The sequence below is a fragment of the Fulmarus glacialis genome, unplaced genomic scaffold (genome assembly GCF_000690835.1).
Source record: "Fulmarus glacialis isolate BGI_N327 unplaced genomic scaffold, ASM69083v1 scaffold48191, whole genome shotgun sequence".
In the NCBI taxonomy this organism is placed as follows: Eukaryota; Metazoa; Chordata; class Aves; order Procellariiformes; family Procellariidae; genus Fulmarus; species Fulmarus glacialis.
The window spans coordinates 1,180-23,790 of record NW_009193069.1 but is presented as its reverse complement, the minus strand read 5'-3'; the positions used below and the strand labels follow the sequence as shown (position 1 = coordinate 23,790).

Genomic DNA, 22,611 nt, shown 5'->3' with positions numbered 1-22,611 from the left:
CGAGACACCTCTGCTCCTGAGGTACCTGACGGCGCAAAGGGCCTTCAGCCGCCACGGCATCCAGGAAGGGTGGCCGTCTTCTGTTTAAATGATTTTAGCAACACAAGCTTTTTATTTGGTTTAGAAAGAGGCTGAAAATGCAATGTCTTTTTAGAACAGCTTTATAATATATTTTTTTACCAGAAGCCCGGCTCATCCCCTGTCCAGCAATGGACAGACGAGGTGCGTAAAGGAAGTAGTTACTGATACACGCTTAGGGTTTTTGGTTAATTTATTTTCAGTACCTGTTCTTTGGTACAGGTATTAGTAAAGCTGGAAAATACGCACAAGTATTTTCTCAATGAAAAGACCAACTAATTAAAACAGCTGTACATCTTTACAGCACATAAAAAGCCTTGCTAACAGAATCCACTACCGCATCAGTGCAAATGGTACCAGCAAAAACTCCTGCAATATAAATGTTCATCGATATCTTAATTTTGTTGTAACTCATTTTCCTAAGCTGTAATCTAATGTATTTGAAGAGACTTCAAGGTGTGCTGAACTCATGAAAACATTCAGTGCTTGCGGAAAAAAAAGCAGCAAGCTAAACATTCTTCCAGGTCTGAAACTATTATAAGCCCATTTCTTAAAGATGCACCCATGTTACAGCTCAAGCAACTTAGTAATTCATTAAAAAGTACCAGTCACTAAGATCTGTATTATATTACAATCACTATCTTGCAAATTACTACCAAAGTTAAATGCTAGCACTAATAAAAACTTAAAAAAATACAAATCTCTTACTACCAGTCTTTAAAGATTTGTACAGAACATGTAAATAGGAAAACACTTTATATATGTTAAAATCTAAGTCATTTTTGCAGTTCATTCAGCGTAACCAGGTAGTATTCAGTTGTGTCTGGTTTTTTATGCTTGTGTCCATTTTCAAAACTTCTCGAATCGCCATGGTAGCATAGGTGGATGGGGGAAGGGAGAACTCCATCTTTAGTGCCCTGAATTTACCATCTATTATAAGGGGTAAGAGGAGACACAAAGCAAGGAAAAAGTTGTTAAGGGCATAAGTAATGCTTATTCTGGATGCCATCTAAACTGGACAAATTTTCCACGACCAACCCCCCCAACCCGTAAAACAAAACAACCACCAGCACACTCCAATTTACAATTCACAGTAGAATTTCATAAAACAACTTCTTTTCAACATTTTTTTTTTTTTCTTCTTTTAAAAGCAAAATAAGCTTTTATTCTTTCAAAAATGAATTCCTAGCTGCTCTTCACTTTTTCTGGAAAGTACTGTCAAACGACCTTGTGACCAGAGTTATATAAAAAAAATTTCCATTGAATTCTGTTAAGTATTTGAGCAGTCTCTTATGTTCAGCACAAGTAATACATGCTCAAGCATATAGACAATTTGTGGCTTAATTGCATCTTCATGCATTTCACAGACATTTATTGCTAAGTATTTACTCGATTTTACATATGTCTGTAAGAAAATGTAACAGTCAATACAGACTGCTGGAAGAATTGCTCAAGAATTTACTCTTGAGAAATAAGGGTCCTTATTTAGACACCTAACTTTGGACATCTTTAATACCATTGCTTAACAGTCTAGTTAAATGAAAGCTCTTCCTTAAAAGAGCTTTCAATATGTAGCAGTTCAAAGCAACAGCCAGATCAAACTTCTATTTTGCAAGCATCAGCAGAAAAATCAACTTACCTGTAGGAAGAACTGGTAATGGTTTTCCTTCCAGCTTATCCAAATCTGTAGTAAATAACGGGATTCTGGGATCGTCATATGCAACGACCTCCCTTTATAATATACATAAGATTTTTAAATTATTGTTTTTAATTATTTAGAATAAAATAATTATTTTATTATTTTATATAAACGTATATACTTTATTATAATATTATTTATTGTTATTATTTCAATTTGGCAGTTAAAACTGAAATGGAACTTCTAACAAAATAAGGTAAGGCGGCATTTATGGTACAATAACTGGTAAAGCTGTATGTAGAAGACTCGCCTCTGATGAAGATTATAAAAAAAATTATAAATTAGTGACAGGTTTCTTTGCATAATTCATCTGTTTTCCCTCATGGGCTGTCAGGATTTCCAGCTATACAACAAGTACAGTTTATGAAATTATGGGAAGAATGGTGTTAACTCTTGGGGGGGAGGAGGGGCGGGAAAAGCCTTCATTTTGAAGAAAGCCATCTAAACTTCTTTGAAAGGGCTTAAATACATATTCTACTCTTTCTGCCATTCATTTAACAGAAATCATTCCATATGTAATGACGAGGCTGAAAAAGTAACTGTGAAGCAGATCAGCTTTAAACATCAGCACTAATAAAAATAAAGTGTAAACGTTTGTATTTTTTGTCTCCCTCCTAAACCCTCTTTTTTTTTTTCTATGCATCAGTAATCAAGTCTTTCTGCGCATTTGTACCATTTGTACAGTCACCTGTTTAAAAGGTATTTATTCAGTTGCCATGACAACTAGGTTGTATTTCTTAACAACAGTGATTTAGTAAGTTTAAGTGATACAAATCTTTCTGATTGACAGATAGGTAATTGGAGACCAACTTTCTCATAGCAAGACTACAAAAAAACCCGTTTTGAATATTATCTATCATGGTTTCAACATAAGTAATTATCCACGGAGTGTTCAGGCAAGCCCTTGCAAGGAGTGTAACAACTGGAGAGATGTCTTGACACTCACGCATCACAGAACCAGAGGACCAAGGAAGAAGTAAGGCTATGGTTCAATTGCGTAAAAAATATGAGGGAAATGCACAGATACTCCTCCCTGCTTATGCTTCAGTCTAATGTATGTCCCATGGGTCAATCTAATGGTTCTTGTACTTAGTCATCCCACATATACTCTATGCTGTGAATTCAAGTGTAATTTCCTACTTACCAATTGACATTCTGAGGTCGAATTATAATCTTTCTGTATGCTCCAGAAAGTGAATAATCTCTGATCTTATGCCTCATATTGTTGATATCAAGATTGTCAGCTACTAGCATTTCCTTGTAGGCCTCACCAACTGCAAAAGAGGAGAGAGCGTAGTGCGGCCAATTGAAACCTTCCTTCCCTTACATTTAGTAGTTCTCAGCATATATGGGATAAATGTTACACAGACGTTTAAAATTACTTATTGCAAATCTTATTACCTACAATGTTTGCTTCTATAACCTAATTAGTAGAGGCAGTAACCAAGAAAGAATCTTAGCAAATCAAAATTTCAGCTGAAAACAAAATTTACAAAATATGTAATTGACATCTCATGCATGCTTTCCAATTATCTAAACTTCCCAGGATTAATCTCAGGTATATAGAGGAAAAAAAAAAAAAAAAATGGGCCAGACTACCCATTGCTCTATCTTCGAAAAAGCAGCAGAGTGAAATGAGAGGCCTCTGAAGAAATTAGCCAGCAGGGACTGCCAACAGAAGGAGTAATTCTATTACAGTCTTGTATCCTTAAGTAAGGGCGTGTGCATGCACACCTGGGGAAGACAGGGAAGGCAATGGAAATACAAGAATACACGCCAGCTAAAATGCTGTCTGGTGCCTTTGATTTGCAGTGCAATTGCCAGCATTACTTCATGCAGTTGGGAATTTTAAACAGGAATAAGTTAGGCTTACTGTAGGCAAATCCCAGTATAAATACACTGAATGTAAAAAATAGCAGCTTTTCTTTCCAATCTTTTAAGTCAATGTGCTTCAGAGCCACACCTCATCACAAACAGATCTCTACCTTCCAAGTGTTTCAGAGATGGGTGATAAATGGGATCCTAGCTCTGGGACTTAGCTCTGAAAGGCGAAGAGTCTCAAGAGACTTGACTGGTCTTTTAAGGACAACCAAGTACAAGAGCAGTTCAACCCAATATTGAGGAAAACAAGCATACATATTGGGAGACTGGTTTGCCTAAGTAGGGAACTCATGACTCAGCTCATATGTAAGGACACATGCTGTAGGTAAAAGCTAGGGCCAGCTACAAAGAAGGAATATACAAACATTGTCCAGGCACGTAGGGATGGTGTTAGGAAAGCCAAAGCTCAGCTAGAGTTGAAATCAGCAACAGACATCAAGAGCAACGAGAGTTAAACTGCAACATCAGGAATGAAAGAATACAACAAGGAGAATGTTGGCCTGCTGCTAAACGGGGCAGCTGGTCTAGTGACAGACATAAGGCTGATGGTCTCAGCAACTCCTTTGCCTCAGTCTTGACCAGCAAGGTCTCCCAGACCTCTGTTCCTATAAGGTTCAGGAAAGAGAGGGGCTACCAGTAGTGGAAGAAGATACAGGCTGAGAGAGCTGGCTCACATCATTGTAAAGCTTTTCTCTATCATCCCTGAAAGATCGTGGAGATCTGGGGAGGCCCCAAGCAACTGCAGAAAACCAAGTGTTGCACCCATCTTCAGAAAGGCCAAGAAGGATGATCTAGGGAATTACAGACCAGTCAGACTCGCCTTGGTCCCTGGGAAAAATAATGGAGCTAATCCTCTTGGAACATGTTTCCGGGCACACAATGAGAATAATGGTGAGCATGGTTTTACCAAAAGGGGAAAAAGGAAAAGAAAAACCAAAAAACCCACCAACCTTACTGCCTTCTATGATGAAATTATTACACCTGTGGATGAGGGGAGAGCAGTGACTGTTGCCTACCTTGCCTTTAGCAAGGCTGTTGACAGGTTCCCACAGCATCCTTGTATCCAAGGTTAGAACATTACAGTGGGTGGACTGCTAGATGGGTAAAGAACTGTCTGGCTCATCATCTCAAAGGGTAGTCACTACTGGTTTGAGCTCTACGCAGAAGCTCGTTACAAGCAGAGTTCCTCAAGGAACTGGGATGTGTCCTGTTAAATACCTTTATCAGCATATGTGGAGGAGGAGCTGGAATTCACCCCAACAAGGTTGTGGACAAAATAAAGCTGGGATGGCAGTCAATACACTCAAGGGCAGGACTGCCATTCAGAGGGACCTACACAGGCTAGAGGAATAGGCCAAGAGGAACTTCATGAAATTCAGAAAGGACAAAGTCCTGTACCTGAGAGTGATTAACTCCTTGCAATGGTACAGGCTAGGGAGCAACTCTGCTGACAGCCACCTGGGACTCCCAGTGGAAAGGAGGCTTAACAGAATGCCCTGGCAGCAACGAAAGCTAATAGCAACAGGAGCTTAGCCAGTAGCTACACCAAGAAAAACAATTACTGCCCTTTACTGGGCACTCATGAGACTGAACTTAGAATAGTGTGTCCAGTACAGAGTAGATGCTGATAAACTTGAATGAGTCCAATGGAGGACCACCCCAATGGCCAGGGGTTGTAGCCCGTGCCCTGTGAGGAGAGTCTGAGAGAACTGGGCTTCTTTAGCTTAGACAAGACAAGACTTAGAAGAGAACTTAGAGATTCTTTGTTCTTGAAAGTTTCAGACAAAGCCCTGAGCAAGCTGGCCCAAATACAGCACTGACCTTGCTTTGACCAAAAGGTTGGACCAGATGGCCTCCTGAGGTCCTTTCCAACCGAAATGATTCTACAACTCTATCCCTTAATAATAACATAATGTTCTATGCAGATAATTACAGATCACTCAACATATTCCATTAAAAACAATTTAGATCCAATACACTCTATATACAGGAGATGAAAGACATGGGGTTTTTTAATTTTTATTTTTAAAGCATTCATATTGGTTAATATTTAACTAAACAGATCTGATTCTTTTTCCTAACTTCAAGCGTTTGCTTGGGTTACAAATTCTAGAAGTGTGGTTTGTTTTCTTATTTAAAAATCAAATGCATACACTTTTCAATTAGCATTTCACCATTTTTTTCCCCTTGTGTTGAGGTAAGTAATTTTGCCTCAGTAAAAAATTTATTTCTTTGGAAAAGCTACTAGCTAAAAAGAAATATGAAGCAGATTTACGTTAAATGAAACAAGTTACAATGCATACTATTATTATCACAATGGGAGAGTTTGACAGTAATGTATGAGAGATCTGAAATAGTATAGTGTTTTAATGGCCACCAAGGTTGCATAGATCTAATCTTTCTTTTAAGAACAATCTTGAAGCAGACTTACATTTTCAGAGTAAGTACATAAGTTAACGGTCAGACTTACTTTTATGCTTTGGATAAATAACATCAAATCCAGGCAATGGCATCACTACATCGTGGATGGTGTAGTTATCAACATCTCCTTCTTCGATATGAACAGCTGTGGCTACAATCGGGACGGAAAAATGAACGAGTTACCAGTATGGATGCCTGTGACAGTTAACATTTGCTAAATTTAAAATAAACCATTTGATTGAATCAAGCCTACTTCGAGAGGGATAGCTGCTGTCTTTTATCTCCACTTAATAGACAACATTTCCAAGAAAAGGAGTAACAGTCTTCAAGGCTGTCACAGTTACCGGCAGAATCACAGCCTGGTTTCCAGTTACTTTTAGAGCTGAATGAACTAAGGACTGCTAGATGAACAGTCCCTTTACCAGGCATCAGGCACATATGAAGGAGGAACACTGTGGATATTCTCACCGTAGAGAAATGCCAGAGCAAATCCAAGTAAAGAAGTTTTAACTGAGTGGAGCCTCTGCTTTACAAAATACTAATGCAAACAAAACCAACCGTGGTTAAAACATTCATAACATCCTTCCATAGTTCTCTATAGCTCAACTAGGTTTGAGTTCATTCTTGAGAACAATCAGTCCTACTTAGTCTCTCTTCCCTATCCAGCTATTTGGAAAAACAAGGAAACCAACAGCTCATGGAAGTGTAATACCTAACTTCCGATTCCTTCCAAAATTTGACTAAAACTGGTCAATGGATTCAGAAATCACTAGACCAAAATGGGTGAGCGGGAAAAGAAAGTAAGTAAGTAGTATCACATAAACAGATATGTGCCTTGCTTTCCTAGGAATTTGAACTACACAGCATCACTGGCTTTTTGTTTGTCTGATTTTACCTCCTTTAAGTGTGAGATCTCCTGGTACAGCTCTAAGCCCGTATTCTTCTATTCTCTTGCTCACCATATTATTCCATACATAACTCTGGTAGCTATGAATATACATTAAACGATTATTTCTTGGTATCTAAAGGTAAAAGAGGGTGAAAAAAAAAAAAAGGGAAACATTAGAAAGATGTATTTTTAGTTTTTTCCTCTCAATCATAACCAAAAAGGCATATATTTGAAGTGTTACCTTCTCCAGCAACAAGACTAACACAATTTCTTGGTATACAGATTTGATTTTTGTTCATTATTTGGGAAAAGGGTATGTGAAGAAATAATGCTTTTATACATTTGAAATCTGCGCAAAAAAAACGTGTGCTTAAATTTAAAAAAAAAAAAAAGCTTTTTAAAATTTTTTTTGTTATTCAACAGCTCATCAAACACATGGGGCTACTATAAAACACTGAATTCATACTCAGCCTCCTGAAATCTTAAGTAAACTTTGCAGATGTGAAAGCACAGTGTTATTCTAATCTTCTCCATAAACATGAAATTATTCCTCGGCTCCTAGAATGGGCCCAGTAGTTTGCTGATGATGAGGTATTTTCTCCAAAGACTTGATCTTGATTACAGTACTTGAAAGTGACAGTGAACCCACCATCTCTATGCCAAGCTGATTCATTAACACACTATCAGTTTGATTTATACTTTTAAAGCAACAGAAAAGCTCTAATACTAAACTTTTGCACAATTCTCAGATCTGTATTATACATGGTTACTAAGTATAACTGTATTGCTTCCAACATACCAGAGAGATTGTTGTATAAATTGGAAAGCTCATTATGCATACATTAATTACAGATGTTGTCAGTCACCATGCAGCAGTACTTCAAGCAAAAAGGCAGGATACATGTAAAGATTTTACACTTAACCTTCTACTCATCAAGCATCTATGAGTCTATTTCAAATTCATCATGATACCATCAAAAGAGCATTTATTCAAGTAAATACCCCACAGCACTTTTACACTCACTATGCCAAATGCAGAGATTATGTTCTTCATTCCATACTTTAAAAGTCCGCGTAGAAGCTGTCCTTCCACACACCTTTTTACAGGTAGTTTCTTGAGGGCTGCTGCTGGATCTTTAGTCTTTGCCCATTCTTCTCTGCATTTTACTAAGTATCCCTTTTCAGCTAGAACGAGGATGTAAAATAAAAATATTTTAACTAAAAACCACAACATAAAGCATCTATCTCACCTTTGGTTAAAACAGTTGAAAGATTTAAGTTTCAGTCATAGTAATTACACAGAATCACAGAATAGTTGAGGTTGGAAGGCTTCACGTGGAGTCTGAGCAGACTCTGCGTACAAGTATTCACGTCCCTTTTCACCCCCACTGCAAGAAACTGCACAGCAAGGAAAGAGAAGCAGAAAGGCGGAGAGTCTGAAGATTGCTTCTCCATTGCTAAACTGGCTAAAGTTTAGCACGTACAAAGCTGTCCTCATAAACGTCCTTTCAAATTAAAAGAATGAAAATCTAAAAGTGTTTTTCCTGAACATACAATTCTTGGAGGAGGAGAGGCAGAAACACTTCATGTATCATTTTTCAGTCCTTACCTCCTGGTCGTGGTTTTAATATCAAATCCATTACTTCATTCCAATTGTTCTGTAGAATAGCTCTAAGATTCAAACAGTAAAATTTATTAAGAACTGACTAAATATATTTTAAGGAGATTTAGCCAACTCATCCAAAAAAAGAAGTATTAGTGTTTAGATTTATGCAATATTAAAAGTAGTGGTATTATGCAAGATACCTGCTGAAGCAAGTTCAGAAACAAAGTTCTTTCTTGAATCTAAAATTAAAACTGGCACATGCAATATGCTAGAAAAACATTCCCAAAACTACATTAGAAGTTATACAGGGATAAAAAGAAAATTTAAAAAAAAAAAAAAAAGGGATGAAAACAACACATACCTGCCAATTTGATACGTAGGAACAGCTGTGGTTCCAAATCTTTGCATTCCATAGTAATTAATGAATCCAATTTCCCTGAGAGAGTGCATTGCTTGCTCTATCTGGTCATCAGTTCCTGTTATGTTTCTAGTATTTAAAAAAAAAAGTTATAGACAGATTATTAAGGGCTTACAGTATTTTTTGATCCCTATAATATTAAAGCTCAACATCAACATTATATAGCACTTATCAAATTCAACAGACTCCTGCCAATAGAAGGACTTTCCTTCTTTTTTGTAACACAGGATGTACTGATATCCCTTACCTATTTAAAGAAAAAAAAAATTCTAACAGAACTGTCTAAATACATACTAACATATTACCTAAGAACAACAGTGAAATGGTTCCCTTGCAGTTCTCCTAATTTCAGTGGATGATTCTTGTAACTGAAATTTCCTAATTTGAAGTTCATCAAACATTTATTCAAATGAGCAAGTCTTTGTGCAGTGATTCTAAAAAGAAAAAGACAACAGTGACCAACCTATGCTTAGAAAAGCAGAGTTAAATAAATATAGAAATGCCAGCATTTCAAAACAAAAAGCAGTGAGTCCAGTTTCCCCCATTTTCTATTTTTGCCTTTTCGAAGTATTTTAATGAAATATCTAGAAGAAAAGAGCGGATAATTCTTAAGGCTACTTATACAAGAGAAAAGGTATACCATGACAAAGACTGTTAGTACTGTCTTTTCACATCTATGTTACAGTATGCACTCAAAAAAAAGTATGTTGCAATACTGATGTATACTGTACCCCACAGCTGAATTCTGCTTTATTTGAGTAACTACACCATGAATACACTCCAGTTAGCACAGTCATAAACACAGAGTTAAGTAATCAGCCACTATGTAAGCTTAGTGCAGGTGAAGGAGTATGAAACCCAATCTGTCACTGATACCTGTCATTTTTGTTGCTAGTACTTTTGGAAGCATACCCCGTTCGTTGCATCACCGAGCTACTCTTTGACACTTCCACTAAAATTTATACCAGGATAGACAAGTTTATCAACTAGCATAGCGTACTCAGCTCAGAGCGGGCTGATAAATGGTAATGTCTCCTCTCCTACACCATCCTTCTCTAAGGCTGAGCAGGAGAGTTGGGTACTCTGGCACTACCGAACAGAAACCACAAATCAGTACGTTCCCCCCCCAAGCAATGCTTACAACACATCGAAGCTCTTGGACCCAACATAAATGTGACCATGTTAAAAGTAAACGGAACAGCACCTGAGATGGCTACATCACAAGTTTGGTTCACTGTCATCACTTTGAAAACTTGCCTTGCAGCAACGAGAATCTGGGGCTCCTCATGATTCACAAATTAATAATTCATTTTATATGTGCAAACCACTGGGAGAAAAAATAGGAACAATGAAGAAGTGAATGCCCTCCTTTTAACAAGGGTTTGATCAAATTTCTGGCTCTCAAACCTTGGAATTCCTCACTTGAGGAGTGTGGTTTTCAAAAAGTTGTAAATAGTAGTCTAGGCAGAATATTCCAGCTAGCTACACAGATTTTGTAATATGTGACTGCGAGGCATCCATCCTTCTCAGTTATGGATGTAACACAAATTTCAAGTGCCCAGAAACCATATAATTATCTCGGAATATGACAAAATAAATTTTATTTTATCTTAGTAGGCAACTTATGGGAGTAGGTTAAGGCAGCAAAAATTCCTCATCATTTTTTGTCCCTTCTGGCTACTCACAGATGAGCAAAGGCAGTGGTTAGCCTCCTCTGGAGCTGTTCAGTGAGAAAGAAAATAGGATTCCAGCTGGAGGAAGGGGGAAACAAAAATCAGGAAGGAAATGGGACATAATTTTCACCATGTCATTCCGTTTTTCTGCTGTTGCACAGGAGCCATGCAGCGTTAAGAGCACGTAGGCAATTTGGCCCACTGCTTCAGCCAAATACACGTATCCAGCCTATAACTCAGAGAACCACTGACTGAAAATACTAGCAATCACCATGGAATAAAAAAGGATTATAGCATCTTCATTAATACATGTGCTTTACAAGATCAGCACCTGAATCCGCCATTTGTGTCACATGCATACTGAGTCTTCAGGGTATTTAGTGAGATGTTCAAGTTATCACAGTAGGAGTGCAAATACTCCAGTATATTTTCACTTACCTAAGAACAGCGATCTCTTGAACTGTTATAGCCCTTTTATCCTTAGTTCCCATGTAGGAAAATATGTTTGGCTTGACTCTTAAAAGCAACAGTAACAGATATTATGTATATTAAAATAGCCACAGATTGAACATAATTTTCAGCATAATTACCTAGAATTATTAATCTTCTATATTAAAACCAGAAAATATACATATATTCTCCAGAACTAGGCTACAGTTTGACACCCCTGAATGTGTGTGACATTTTCTAATCTCATCTATAAGTACACAAAACACAGGGAAACTTCTCTGTTTTAATTATATATAGACAGATTCACTTTTACCACAACTGTGCTTTCAGAATATGAGCTTTGAAGAACTTCTTTATATACATCCACTCAATGTACAAATGTGCAGCCACCACTAATTTCACTAAAAAAAAAATTCATGTCCATTTCTTCCTTAAACTTCAAATAACGTCTGTTTGAATACCATGCATGCACATTATGTGAGAATATGATAAGTTAATTTAAAATTTGATCCATTTCTTTCCTTGAGAGAAAAATTTCCTTTCCTTTCCACTTTGTACTTTACAGCCTGTTACACAGGGAATATTTCCACTCATTCCAGCTATGGGCACCAGGGGGTAGCAGCATTGCCATTACATACATTTTTCCATCAAACTACGCTCCTACCATTCTGTTCTCAAGTACAAATACTAGTAGTATACTGGTTAGAATCTAGATTACAAACATTTATTTTTGGACAGGAAGGGTGAGGGAAAAGGAGGTGGGGAAGTTTCCCTACGAGTAGATCACTGAATTGACCCAATTTTACAATAGTCCTTCCTCTGCAATTCACTGTGTTCACATCACGCCTTTGGCAAATCTTTTTGTTGCTGCACTTGCTGGGGTGAAAGGAACAAAGACTCTGTTGCCATGGAGAAATTAATACATAGAACAACAGTTTATCAACTGTAACTGCTTAGGAACTGATCAGCATATTATGACAACAATATCTGACAGGTTCGTAACATACTTGCATATATTCACACACTGGGAAAAAAAACTGGCTTTTAATTCAGGTTACGCACACTGAGGATTTGAGCAGCCGAGTCTTTCTCAGATCAGCCAATTTCAATTGTGGACCTTTTTCCATTGACGTAGTAGGGTGCAGGCTTTTAAATTTCTTGGTATCGTTTTGTTCCATTCTCATCTCCTTCCAAAACTTACAAGCTTCAATTTGAGATTCTAAAATAACTTTTTTTTTTTTTAAACACTGGCTACAAATTAGGCAACACTTTTGTTGCTCTTACATAATTCTGAAGCATAACATTTACAGTAACATGAAACATGCCGGGGGAGGACTGCATGCTAGCCAGGCTGGCAGAAACAACAGCCTTACCTTAAAAATTTGGATAGGACATTAATGGCATCCATAGTATCCTTGTTCTCCTTGTACAGTACGAAGTGGCAGTAGCTTCCCCTAGATTTTGGCCAAGAGTGTTTTCTTGGATCTTTAAAAACAAAAGGTTAACATTTGTTAGGTGTCATTTTTTTAATTTAATTAATATCTTTGCCCATTGCAGCTACATTTAAAACAAATATGCAAGAGTCAATTTCTGCTGATTTCCATCGGCTTTTTTTTTTTTTTTTTTTTAAAAAGAAAAAAGTTAATTACTGACAGCAAAAGCTGCAAAGCACATTGAAAAAGACCTTCTCCCTTCCACTGGGCTGTAAACTTTTCTTTAATCAATTCTGTCACCTAGAAAATTGTGAATGAAATGGTGAAACAGTTCCTTTGCCATGAAATTATCTAAAAATATACCTGTCATATAAGTGCCATATTGCCTGATTAAATTTCTCAAAAACATTATCATTACACTGACTTTCAGCAATAAAAGCCCCTCTACATTTCATTTAGTGCCTTCTATAATTAATAGATGAGGACCATTGGAGCCCTGTTTGTGGCACGACTACAATTATTATTTATAGTACTAACATATTCTTTATTTCTGTAGAATTTTTTCTGTATGTCACACAAAAGCATGGGTTGGATCTCTATGAAAGCCTAAAAAAAGTATACTCACAAAAAAATTAAGGTGAATTTTTTTTTACAAGTTCTATGGGAGAGAGAAATCTGGCACAATAGAGACATTAACAAATAATTCAAGCCAGATACTGTGCCGTGTTTAGAGATTGCCAGAGGGAGAGATAACTTCAGCTCCTGCAGACTAACAACTGATTTACAATTCTGTACAATTATTTGGCGTTTTCTGGAGAGGGAAGAAAACTGTCAATGTATTTGTCAAGCTTTTGTTGCACATAAAAGCCTCCAGAGATAAAACTCTCCTTTTACAATCATCCACTGTTGATGGCATTACTGGGAAGGGGGATTGATTCTACACAGGTTTAGCAACCAATTTTGTGATGCTTTGTTTATCAATTCTTTGTTTTATAAGAACAAAACTAAGGATTTGTTTTGTTTTAAATAAGAAGTCCCTCATCTCTTGGTAGCCACCAAGCAGACATTCCTGTTTTTGTACAAAAAGGCTTTAAGCATTCTTTTGTAACAGCAAAACCTAACTGAAAAAGTCAGTCCTATTCCAGTATATAAACACCAATGCAGGAAGTTAGTTCTTGGGAAATTTTGCTCTTTTTGTTCACGTTAGTTTAATAAAGCCCAGATATCCCACACAGACAGTGAATACGTTCAATTTTCATGGAACTTTCTGGTAAAAGAAATTATTCTTACTTTTTTTTGAGAAGCTGCCATCCATACACACACTTTTGCAAAAACAATTTCACATGCTACAGTATAAAATACTATACACGTAGGTTTTAATCACTTAAAAATTATTGCAACGCTTGCCTTGTACCACCAGTTTCTAAGCAAAGCCCCTGCTATGGAGTTTCCTAGGACCTAAACTGAGCAGTATGGTCCAAAGCTTGTCAAGAGACCTCACGCTCCTGCTGGTCTCCCTTCTGAGCCACCACTGCTCTTAAAGACAATCAATGAAACACTGCCTTCAGCTTGAAGAGTAAGGTCCTTCATGAAGAACTCAGTAATTAGAAGGGAAGAGAGGAAGAGAGAACGTGATTCTCAAGGAAAGTCTTCTCCAGCTGGAATAATTCTTTAAATTTAACTAATCCATCTTGCACGTGGTCAACACCCTTCAAAAAGTGAGCCCTAATCTGGGCTAGACTAAAAGGACTGTACAGATACTATATATACCAATGGGCTCCTCATGCTTTGGGCATCACAGCCCTGTGCCTATCCACTGCACTGCCAGCCATGCTGAGTACTGGGAGGCTGCAGCTACAGTCCCGATAACCATTCCTCACTCAATACTTCAAAGTACTCAACTGGGCAGATGGACCAGAGGGACAGTTTGCAGTCCTTATTGCTATGTTTCAGAGTCATGTTACATTTTTGACAGTAAAATTGTATTTCCGAGCCCTTTTTCCAAACCTTTTGCTGCAACTCAAGGGCTGGAAGCTCTTTTTTTAATATCAGGATGTATGATATATACTTTTAAAGTTGTATAAATACAGTCTGAAATACAAGGCTGAAGGGCAAAGGCTTGGCTTAATGAAATCAATGGAAAATTTACCATAGATGTCAAACAGCATCATCAAAACTGATAATTCACATCACTTATTACTGGCAGACTTTCTCTGCACCGAATGACTACTGCCTATACTGCACTAGGAAAAAGAGGAAGCACAAGCCCAATTCTTGGTGTTTCAGGGAATTTTAAGCATTACTTATGTGTAGGGTTTTTTAATTGTTACTAGTTTGGCCAGTCTTGTCGCTATTTAGGAGATCGTAATGGTTGGCATTTCATTTTGTTAGCATGAAATGTCAACATCTCTTACCTGTTGCAGTTCTGACCTCTGTCCCAATGCATAGCATAAAGAGCACAAAAGAGTAGCATTTAATTTTTAGACTGTTGAAGGGTTTTTAGAGGTGAACATGCAGGTTTATGGTTATGGGATTGTTTATGCTTTAGAGAGCATCCAACAGTTAGGTGGTGGATGACAGCAATTTAGACAGTTATGCAATGGAATCGTGCAGAGGCAAACAGTGAACATATGGAAAGCTTCAATCGGAGATGCAACAAGCTTCATTTGTGGACAATGATGAAACAGCAGTTTACTGACAATTTAGTAAGGCAGTATTTTAAGTATTTTGGGTGTAAACTTACTATAGACACAAAGCAGCCTCTAAATTTTAGGAAAGTATGTTTGATAACCTTTTACATTATCAACAAAAGTAATCAGATATCTCAGCTAATATTCAAATATTCTACACTTCTGAAATGTGTTTTGCCTGGGGAACCCACTCAGGACTAAGATGTGTTAGTGGCTATATAAACACGAAAGATAAATATAATCCTGACTAAAAAGAACTTGCACTCTTAAATCCTACATTCATAAGCATTTACACACACTCACTGAAAATGCACACATCTCTACCAACATGCACAGGTGTTTGTAGCATCACAACTTAAGAATCCAAATTTAAATAGATGACGCTCCTCTGCATCACAAGATGGTACCCCAGATAATGTTCTAATCCTAGAGACACATCACTAAATTCTTTTCAGTGTATTTCAAATACTTAAATTCTTTTATACAGTATCTCGTAAATCAGACTGGTCAGCTTAATAACAACCACTTGATTGTAGCAATGGTTAAAGAATAGAAGCAGCAGAAGGAAAAGGTGGAGGTAAAACCATTACAAACCAACAGAGAACAAAACTGGCTGAGGAGAATTTTGTGCTGGTAAGTATACATACTCCATGCATAAAGCATGCAAACATACAAATTTTCTAAACATGGTTAAACAAAATACATAAACACATTATAATTGTACCAATTGCTTAGAAAAAGCCTTAAAAAATAGTAATTAAATTCAATGTGGAGATAGTGTTATTTCCATTTTAAATTATCTTATCTCCTTACCCTTTCTCCATCTCCTTCATCTTTAAAACGAAAGGGCTAGGTTTACATACTGTCATTTGTAGTAGGTTGAGATGACATAAGAATGCAATCAGTTTAAACCAAACCAAGCCTTAATACCTGCCGTTAAATGTGCAACATTCTGCATGTAGACAATCCTCTCAACTTACAGTAGCAACAAATTTGTAATAACATTAAAAGATGCAGAACACGTGAATTTATCCTCAGTAACCAAAACAGTATTTGGCAAGATTAAGGTGGATAACACTTCATTTTGAAAATCCTTCATTACTTTGATTATTCCAAAATAGTAACTGTGATTTATAATGAAGTCATTGAGAACTTTGTCATGGATTTTCAAAACAGTCAAGATTACACTGACTGTCAGCGTAATGTACGCATTTCAACTACAACCTCTTACTTCCACAATGCAGACTTACACATCCAGGTAAGTTCATGAAAGCTAAGTTCAAACAATACTGAAAATAAAGCCCCTACTTTGCCTATTCCCACTGAAATAGCAAAAGATCCTTTCACTTCTAACATGGTTGTATTTGATGAATGATTTGGAAAGAAAAACAAGTAGAAATTTAAATTTGAGACACACTTTGTGTTCCTAGTCACTTTAGATGCACAGTATCAGTTGCAAAGAGGAAAAAGCAAAGCCAGATTACATTAGAAGGTATGCTCCACTTGAAGGACTTGCTAACAATTTTTATTTTGGGGATAATTTTAGCATTTACTTTACCCAACTGCTGTGATACTGAAACTCACTTGCCAGTGCTTTTTTCCCAGCAGCATGATAAGCAATAATGTATTTTTTTCCATCTCGATCTTCTGTTTTAGTCTCCAGTCCAGGAAACAAGGACTTCACAGCCTGATGGATAACTGTTCTTTTTTCTTTGGTGTCTTCAACTACCTGTGTTAATACACACACATGCAAAAATCAAATAAAGTAATACAAATGGGGAGGGATTCTCTCAGAGTTAAATTTTGCATGCTTAAAGAAAACCTACCAAATCACACTAAATAGGTATACTTTTAAAAGTCTGGCCTACTTATTAAAATTAGTTTGAAAAATAAATAACTCTGCCACAAACCCCAGTCTCAACATTCACAAAAGAAAATTATCAAGATTTATTCCCCTCTCCTGTGCTTAATAAAATTCCCTCTTCTAATGAAACCTCTGGCAAAATGAAGTTTTTCTATATGCATTAAAGGAAAAAAAAATGGCTAGATAAGATTATTTAATGTGTGAATGCTTATTTGAAATTACCAGATTTAATCCTACTCATCTCTGTGTCCCAAATTTAGCTCAACAGTTATTCTTCAAGTATATGGAATATTTGGATGTTTAAAAATACCAAGTCTTAATTTCATTTTGTGCCTTCTTATTTTTCTTGTTACAGAAGAGCGTATTTATCTTCTTTTATATTAAATCACTAAACACTGACCTTGAAAATAGTCTTTCATCAGAATGGATGTTTCATTTAATCCTTCTTACATAATTATCCTGTAAAAGACTACTAGACAGAAAACCAAAATACTGCAAGAAAATTTTAACACCACAGAAATTAAGACGTGTATTTGAGTTCATGTGTACAGTCCCACCAAAATCAAAATGACAACTCGTGCATGAATTTGAGTGTATCTGTAAGGCTTTACAGAATTGAACTCCACAGTGGAAACATTTTGGTATTACTTGTTGCATCATCTTCAAACTGCTCTTATACCTTACATGCACTAGAAAGCACATACCTTCCACTCACACACTCTCTCATCCTCCTCCCCGACCCCAAACTTCATAATATTTATTAATTTTACCTCTATGGCAACACTAGTTTCCTTGTTCTTAAGAAGCTGGAGCTCCTCTAAACGCTGCTTGTCTTCGTCTGACAAAACTGTAAATGTTTCTTCTGATGGGTCCTAATATATATTTGGGGGAGGAAAAACAAACATCCAATAACCCTCACGGAAAAACTTTCAGCCTTTTAATGTTTTTGCTTAAGAAGCGTAGCCATTACCGAAGCTTTACCTCAAAATTTACCTCATCATCCACTGGAACAGAAAAGTCATCTAAATGGCTCACACGTCCATCTTTGCCTATTTCATGGACAACAAAGTCTGAGTATCTGATAGAAAGAAACACGCATTAAAACTGTAATTTAAAAAACAAAAAAACCTCACATCACATAAAGTCCTTTCCCAAGAAGCTGTTTGTTAGCAGAATTCATTCAAGAATTCTGAATTCACATAATTCATATCACATATGCACACGTAATTCAATTCATGTAAAAGAAACATCAACCATGAGAAAGCTGTACCTATTCTCACCCCGCAGAAGGGCACCACAAGAACACAGAAGAAAGTCTGACATATCTAAACGCAGCAGACTACTTTGCAGATAACCAAACACCTGCTGTAGTTATTCTGAGTCATTTTCTCACTAGCTTGCAGAAATCAGTAATGCATATCCTCAACCCCAGTCATTACGGACAATTAAGACTCTACTGCATTGCTACCATGTGAACACAAATGCACTAACTCTGTCACTTCAAATCACCTGCAGAATAAAGTGCATGTGAGCCACTCTTTAAGGAAAGCAGGACAAATTCAGCTGTTACGTATATTTAACTATAGAGAACATCTTTCAAATAAACAGTTACTCTGCATACTCTAGGATAGCAACAAAGAATTTGACTGTGACATTTTCAATCCAGTCACTATGACCAATAATAAAAACATCCTGACTTTAACAGAGCATTGACAGTCTATGTTGCAATTGCTAAATGATTTTTAAGTAGCATCTGCTTGTAAAGGAAAAAAAAGAAAAAGAAAAAATTCATAGTCTGTGAATGTTGAAAGATGAATAAAACTTCACCATGGGAATGCTTCTACTGTATCTCCCCCAAGCCTCCGTTTGCCATTCTTCTGTGCAGCCATACATCATACTGGTAGAATTCATTCCTAACGAGTGTTATGTGTGCTCTCTCTTACTATCTGTAGCTGTCTAGACATGCTAGTGACTGGTCCCATAAAACCGCCAGGACTAAATTAATGATAGGTGTTATAAATCAGGATCAAAGAAAAACCATTTTTTTTGGATGCCCACGAACGTTTCTACCACCCAGCTACTTTTAGCCACCTCCGTTCAAAACTGGCAGATTTCCCAGAAGGAGCTTCAGCACAGACTGTGTTCCCCAGTGAAGAATTATGCTAGCTGCTTAATGCTGCATATAAAAATTAAATACATACATAATATGTACACATCACTTTATTATGTAAAATGATGTATCTATGAAGCCAGTATTTAAAAACAGGGACTTCTTGGTGTGTAAACAAAGCACCCTTAACTGCTTTGCTAAGTCAGGGCAACAATGATTCTCACTTCAGTGAGTTTTTGTATTTGCATTCTGTTTTATTCAAAGATGTCACTTAATTTAAAAAACCTAGAAGTTTCATTTAAAAAAAGCTACTAAAACTCAAACATCTTATTAAGTATACAATGTAAAATTCCACACCCTGAGTTATAAAATCCCCTTTTATGTTTTGTAAATGACATTACAATTGATCAGACTTTAATTTAAAGCCTAATGGACCATCTGACAATATACGTATTTAAAGACATTAGCACAATAAAGTCAGGGAAAAGCAAAGAACCACCGAAGAGGGATGGTTTCAATACCGTTCTCCAGTGCATCTTGTATCAGCACAAAAGGTGCGTGTACTGCGTAAGGTATTATGCTGTATGCTGCTGCCAGAGAGCAAGACAAATAGCAAAGGTCAGTGTAATCATGTATTTCTATCCATACACAGCTTCTTTCTTCAGAGCTCCACTTGACAGGAAAGAAGAAAGGAAAAAAAAAAGGAAAAAAGAAAAGAAAAACAATCCAGAAAAGTCCCAAATTAAACCTTTCTTTCAGTCTCAGCACTAGGAAAAGAAAGTGATGAACCTCCCAAGTGACCGCACATAATCCAGTTGCATCCTGCGAGTCAGAAAAGGAAAATGGAGGACAACAGCTGCTTAACACAAGGAATTAACATACATAACAAGACCAAGAGTTACCTCTCTTTTAAGATTCCAGAAAACCCTTTATGAGAGCTAACAAATTTAGTTATGCCAACATCACTTTCTGTCAGTCCATGCTTCATCATGTCTGCAAAGCTCTCTGGATCTCCATCTTCATCACTGTCCTCTAGTTCCTCATCTTCCTGCTCCTCACTTTCCTCATTGGGGATTATTTCATTTTTCGTGTCCTCAAGCAGAGATTTGTCAGGTTGTTCTGTTACAGTCTCAACGCTCTGCCCAGAGTCGATCCCTGTCTTAGGCTTCTCTGAAATCTTCTGTCTTTTAATTTCGTCTGCATTAGCCACATCATCCTCAGAGCGAGGACGTTTCAAGGATACACTATTCACTTCTACAGTTTCCATGTTTAAGGCACAGTGTAGGACAGAAAGCCCCGAGGAGCAAGAAGAATGGCTTATTTCCTGTCTGTTTAAGAGCAGTAACAATACATAGTCTCTTCACTCCAAGGACTCTGCACCCTGCAACAGTTCAGGAAAACCACATGACTTTCTGAATTTTTAAGTTAAACATCAAGTAAAGATTTTGTACAGCTAGAAACAATATGTACTTGGGAAGAGAGAAGGGAGATGTTAAGGGGACTTAATACCCACCCAAGGCAGCACGCATGTTAGGCTACAGAAGAGCAGGATTCAATACTACACCAACCATTTACCACCATTGTCACCCTTGCCAGCTCTTACCACAGCTGCATCCAGCCCTGTGCACACAGGCTCTGCTGTCGATAGCAATTTAGTGCCTAAGAAACTTTTTGTTCCCAAGCCTTCTGTTAAACATGACTACTCTCAATTATTCCTTGTTCTACCAAGATTCCACCTTGCAAAGATTGAGAGAGGATGGCTCGATTCCCCCAAACCTGACATCTCATCTCTTCTAACACAGACAATCCCACACGGAAGTCAAGGTGGCAGCAATTCAGACCAAAAGATAAGCGGGATGAGAGAACAAAATCATTGAATGAGTGGGACAAACAAAACAAGAAGGAAGTGAAATAATCTCTGAGAAGAACATGACTACTCACGCTGGTGGAGCAGAGCTCCAACTCTTCCCTGGCAACTTGAGCTGCCACCTTTGCGTCAGCAGAAGTAGTACCTTCAGATCTGAAAAACAGAGGAAAACTCTTTGAGAAAGTTTTAGCCAAAAAAACCCAACTATGAAAACATATATGAACGTGATCATTACAGAAACCAGCTGCCTCTGAACCCAAGTATCGGTAGTTAATATAGGAGCAGACACTACTCAGACAAGTTAATAACAAATATAATTGTAAAAGTGTTACTGTGCTAGTGACATAACACACTATTGCTATTTAGCAAGCTATAGCAGAGAAGTTTGGGTTTATTTCTATGTTTATGAAAGGAGAACAGAGTTCCTACAATTAGGCAACAACAGGACCTTTCTCCCAGCATCACCCAACTGGTGCGCTGGGGATAAATCACAGGTTTTGGTAGCAGGGGGCTGCATGGAGGAGGCCATCAACTGCCCTGTGCTGGTCATGGCCATTCCAGCTGGCTCCATAATGGACCAAACCCACCGCCTGCCAAAACTCCAACTCATCAGATGAGCACGCAGTGCCTCTGCTCCGGCTTATTTAGGAATGGGAGGAGCTGCCGGTGGCGTAAAGCACAATGGGAAGCACGGAAGGAGGCGTGTGATAGAGCGCTAAAAAAAGACAAGGGGGGAGGCACAGGGAAGGGGACATTGTTGGGGACACAGCTGGAGATGCACTCTTGGAAGGAGGCTCTCCATACCAGAGCAGGGACATCCCTGAGACGACTGCAGCCTGTGAAGGTGCCCATGCTGGGGCAGGGACACTCTTGAGGAGACCGTGGCCTGCGGAGGGGCCCACATGGGAGCAGAAGAAATGAGAAAGAAGGAGCAGCAGAAAGAAACCTCCATGCACCAACCCCAAGCTCCTGCACCACCGCTGCCCCACCCAAGGGGCGGAGTGTAACCTGTGGGGACAACCAGGGCAGGGGAGACAAGGAAAGCGGGGGAGGGGAGGTGTCCAGAGTGAAGGAAAGGGGGAGGAAAGGAGTTTTCCCCAAGTGTTTGTTTAACTGGTTGTCTTCTTTGTATCTCACTAGCCAAATCAGTAATTAGAAGTTTATGTTAACTGGCAATAAATTAAATTAAATTTCCCGAGTCAAGACAGTTTTGCCCACAACAGGAAAGTTTCTAAATTAATAGGATTCAACTGTTACTAAGAAATTAATCTAGGCACAGAGCAGTATTTTAGAGCTACACACGTCATCCTGTATTATTTCTGCAGTCACTAGATAGCATATTCTATTTAATTTTAAAGGGTATGTTTCTAAAGGAAGACTCATTACTAACTCAATAATCACTACGTGCTGGGTTGTTAGCTGTTACCAGTTAGCTGTTAGCCACTGCTGATTTAATTGCCTGGACTTCCCGTTGTGGAGGTCACAAACTTAGGGTAAAGACGCAGGAACAACTGTTTTAGAAACACCTGAAA

General features: G+C 37.7%; 1 protein-coding gene across 1 annotated transcript; it reads right to left on the bottom strand.

The window, feature by feature from the left end:
* Positions 1-591: 591 nt before the first annotated feature.
* On the bottom strand, positions 592-20,479 carry PUS7 (pseudouridylate synthase 7 (putative)). The gene is made up of 15 exons (XM_009587307.1): positions 20,115-20,479; positions 18,096-18,180; positions 17,873-17,974; positions 16,823-16,967; positions 12,489-12,600; positions 11,104-11,181; positions 9,298-9,426; positions 8,936-9,061; positions 8,578-8,639; positions 7,993-8,153; positions 6,975-7,101; positions 6,129-6,230; positions 2,922-3,051; positions 1,718-1,809; positions 592-1,008 (listed from the first exon to the last, which is right to left on the bottom strand). The coding sequence occupies exons 1-15, from the start codon at positions 20,477-20,479 to the stop codon at positions 872-874; spliced, it is 1,953 nt and encodes a 650-aa protein (XP_009585602.1). The 3' UTR covers positions 592-871.
* Between the last annotated feature and the right edge of the window lie 2,132 nt (positions 20,480-22,611).

Bases quoted from the DNA above. Each gene is read 5' to 3' on its own strand.
- PUS7 (XM_009587307.1), bottom strand. From the start codon at position 20,479: ATGGAAACTGTAGAAGTGAATAGTGTATCCTTGAAACGTCCTCGCTCT. The intron at 8,640-8,935 runs GTATGTGTTGTT...TTTGAATCTTAG, and splicing joins CCTACGTATCAAATTGGCAG to AGCTATTCTACAGAACAATT. The intron at 1,009-1,717 runs GTAAGTTGATTT...CCCTTATAATAG, and splicing joins ATTACCAGTTCTTCCTACAG to ATGGTAAATTCAGGGCACTA.